Source organism: Glandiceps talaboti, chromosome 6 (assembly GCF_964340395.1).
Source record: "Glandiceps talaboti chromosome 6, keGlaTala1.1, whole genome shotgun sequence".
NCBI lineage: Eukaryota > Metazoa > Hemichordata > Enteropneusta > Spengelidae > Glandiceps > Glandiceps talaboti.
In genome coordinates this window covers 5,453,593-5,456,432 of record NC_135554.1, presented here as the reverse complement: position 1 = coordinate 5,456,432, position 2,840 = coordinate 5,453,593, and the positions used below count along the sequence as shown (strand labels likewise).

General features: G+C 34.9%; 1 protein-coding gene across 1 annotated transcript; it reads right to left on the bottom strand.

Moving 5' to 3' along the window:
- Positions 1–763: 763 nt before the first annotated feature.
- Positions 764–2,283, bottom strand: LOC144436413 (uncharacterized). Its single transcript, XM_078125211.1, has one exon. The coding sequence runs from the start codon at positions 1,790–1,792 to the stop codon at positions 866–868; it is 927 nt and encodes a 308-aa protein (XP_077981337.1). The 5' UTR covers positions 1,793–2,283; the 3' UTR covers positions 764–865.
- Positions 2,284–2,840: the final 557 nt, after the last annotated feature.

The following is a 2,840-nucleotide window of genomic DNA, read 5'->3' as shown; positions in this document are numbered from 1 at the left end:
TGATTTATAATTGATGTAAAAAGTTTACCTCAATGACCAACCAGACTAATTCCACGATAGTTATTGGCAATTTTAGAGTCTCCTTTTTAAAGATAGGTATAATTACTGAAGACCACCAACTTTCAGGAAAGTACCCTGTTAAATATTCTCTGCAAAATTGTTAGAAGGAAATCTTTACACTCAATGAAAAGCTCATTTAGGATACCGTCTGGTCCATGACTCTTGCCCCTTTTCAACTTACAAATAGCCTTTACGAATGTCATCCTCTGAAATATCATTCTCAAGTTCATCAAAAAGAATATGATTTTGCGAGTCTACCAGGTTTTCAGCAACAGGCTCCGCATCAACATCGGTTGAAGATAAAGTTTTGAAAAGCTCAACAAAAAAAATTACATAAATTTACCTGTTTTCACCCTTTTCCGACGTGAATTTTTTTTTTTTTAAAAAACTCTTTAGAATTATCAATCTTCAACTTGTCTAACATGTTACCCTCGGTACGTAAGTATGATCTCTTACGCTCACTTTCTAATGTCTTATATTTTCGTTTCTTGTCATTTAGACTACATGCAGGGTGGCTTCAATTCATTTACACAAACAAACAAACAAACAAACAAACAAACAAACAAAGAACATTCATTAAACTGACAGCAACAATTTTATTTTAAAATCAATTGTACATTTTATTGGTATAAGACAAAAAAGAGTTGTATTAACCTATTGCCTAAAAGACTGGATTATGGATAGGAATAACTAAATATAAGCACACTCCTTACAAGTGAATGGGGTCTTTCACTTTCAATTCAGAGTCTGGTTTTGTCTTTTCTTTGATATAGTTATCACTGTTTTCAGAAGTACATGTACTTCTTCAAGAATTCTTCTTTTCATTGATAGATAATACACCATCATGTGTTTTAGCACTGTCAGTTGTATGGATTCTCATGTGTCTTTTCAGACTGACCCTTTTTGCAAACCTATGATCACACTCCTTACAGGCAAATGGTCTTTCCTTTGAATGGATCCTCATGTGTACTTTTAGATTCCAATTTCGAATAAAACTTTGACCACACTCTCTACACATGTATGGTCTTTCATCTGTGTGTATCCTGATGTGCCTTCTCAGCTTACTTCCATCATAAAAACTTTTACCACACTCCTTACACAGAAACGGCCTTTCATTTGTGTGGATTCTCATGTGTACTGTTAGATTCCACTTGCAGGTAAAACTGTTTCCACACTCCTTACATACAAATGGCCTTTCTTTTGAATGGATCCTCGTGTGTACTTTCAGACTGCCACTACATGTAAAACTTTGACCACACTCCTTACATACAAATGGTCTTTCATTTGTGTGGGTCCTTATGTGTACCTTTAAATGACCACTCTGAGTAAAACTTTGACCACACTCCTTACACACAAACGGTCTTTCATTTGTGTGGATTCTCATGTGTACTTTTAGACTGCCACTATTGATAAAACTTTGACCACACTCGTTACACATAAAGGGTCTTTCATTTGTGTGGATTCTCATGTGTCTTTTCATATGACTACTAGAAGTAAAAGTTTGACCACACTCCTTACATAGAAATGGTCTTTCGTTTGTGTGAATTCTCATGTGTACAGTTAGACTGCTACTATGTGTAAAACTTTTACCACACTCCTTACATAGAAATGGTCTTTCGTTTGTGTGAATTCTCATGTGTACAGTTAGACTTCTCCTAAAAGTAAAACCTTTACCACACTCCTTACATACAAATGGTCTTTCGTTTGTGTGGATCATTAGGTGTACTTTCATACTACTATTAAAAATGACTAAAATTTTTATCACATTTCAGACATTTAAACTGTGTTTCATTTACTGAGTTTTCAGTTCTACCTCTATACTCTATTCTACCCTCCTCAGAGTCTGGTGTTGTCTTTTCTTTGATATTGTCATCACTGTTTTCAGAAGTACATATACTTGTAGTTCTTGAAGAATTCTTCTTTTCATTGGTAGTCAATACATGTACATCATCACCAGTTTCAACACTGTCATTTGTGTGAATTCTCATGTGTTCTTTCAGACTGCCACTTTGAGTAAAACTTTGACCACACTCCTTACACTCAAAGGGCCTTTTGTTTGAGTGGATTCTCATGTGTACTTTTAGATTCCAATTTCGAGTAAAACTTTGACCACACTCTCTACACATGTACGGTTTTTCATTTGTGTGGATCCTCATGTGCCTTTTCAGCTTACTTGAATTATAGAAACCTTTACCACACTCTTCACATACAAACGGTCTTTCATTTGTGTGGATTCTCATGTGTACTTTTAGATTACTACTATGTGTAAAACTTTTACCACACTCTTTACATAGAAACGGTCTTTCATTTGTGTGGATTCTCATGTGTTCTTTTAGACTGCTACGATATGTAAAACATTTACCACACTCTTTACATAGAAACGGTCTTTCATTTGTGTGGATTCTCATGTGTTCTTTTAGACTGCTACGATATGTAAAACTTTTACCACACTCCTTACATACAAACGGTCTTTCATTTGTGTGAATTCTCATGTGTTCTTTTAGACTGCTACGATATGTAAAACATTTACCACACTCTTCACATAGAAACGGTCTTTCATTTGTGTGGATTCTCATGTGTTTCTTTAGATTGTATCTATACATAAAACCCTTACCACACTCCTTACATACACATGATCTTTCATTTGTGTAGATCTGTAAGTGTACTTCCAAACTACTAAAATGACTAAACCTTTTATCACATTTCAGACATTGAAACTGTGTTTCATTTCCTGAGTTTTCAGTTCTACCTCTATACTCTATTCTACCCTCCCCAGAGTC

Excerpts from the sequence above, each read along its gene's own strand:
- LOC144436413 (XM_078125211.1), bottom strand. The coding sequence starts at position 1,792 with ATGAAAGTACACCTAATGATCCACACAAACGAAAGACCATTTGTATGT.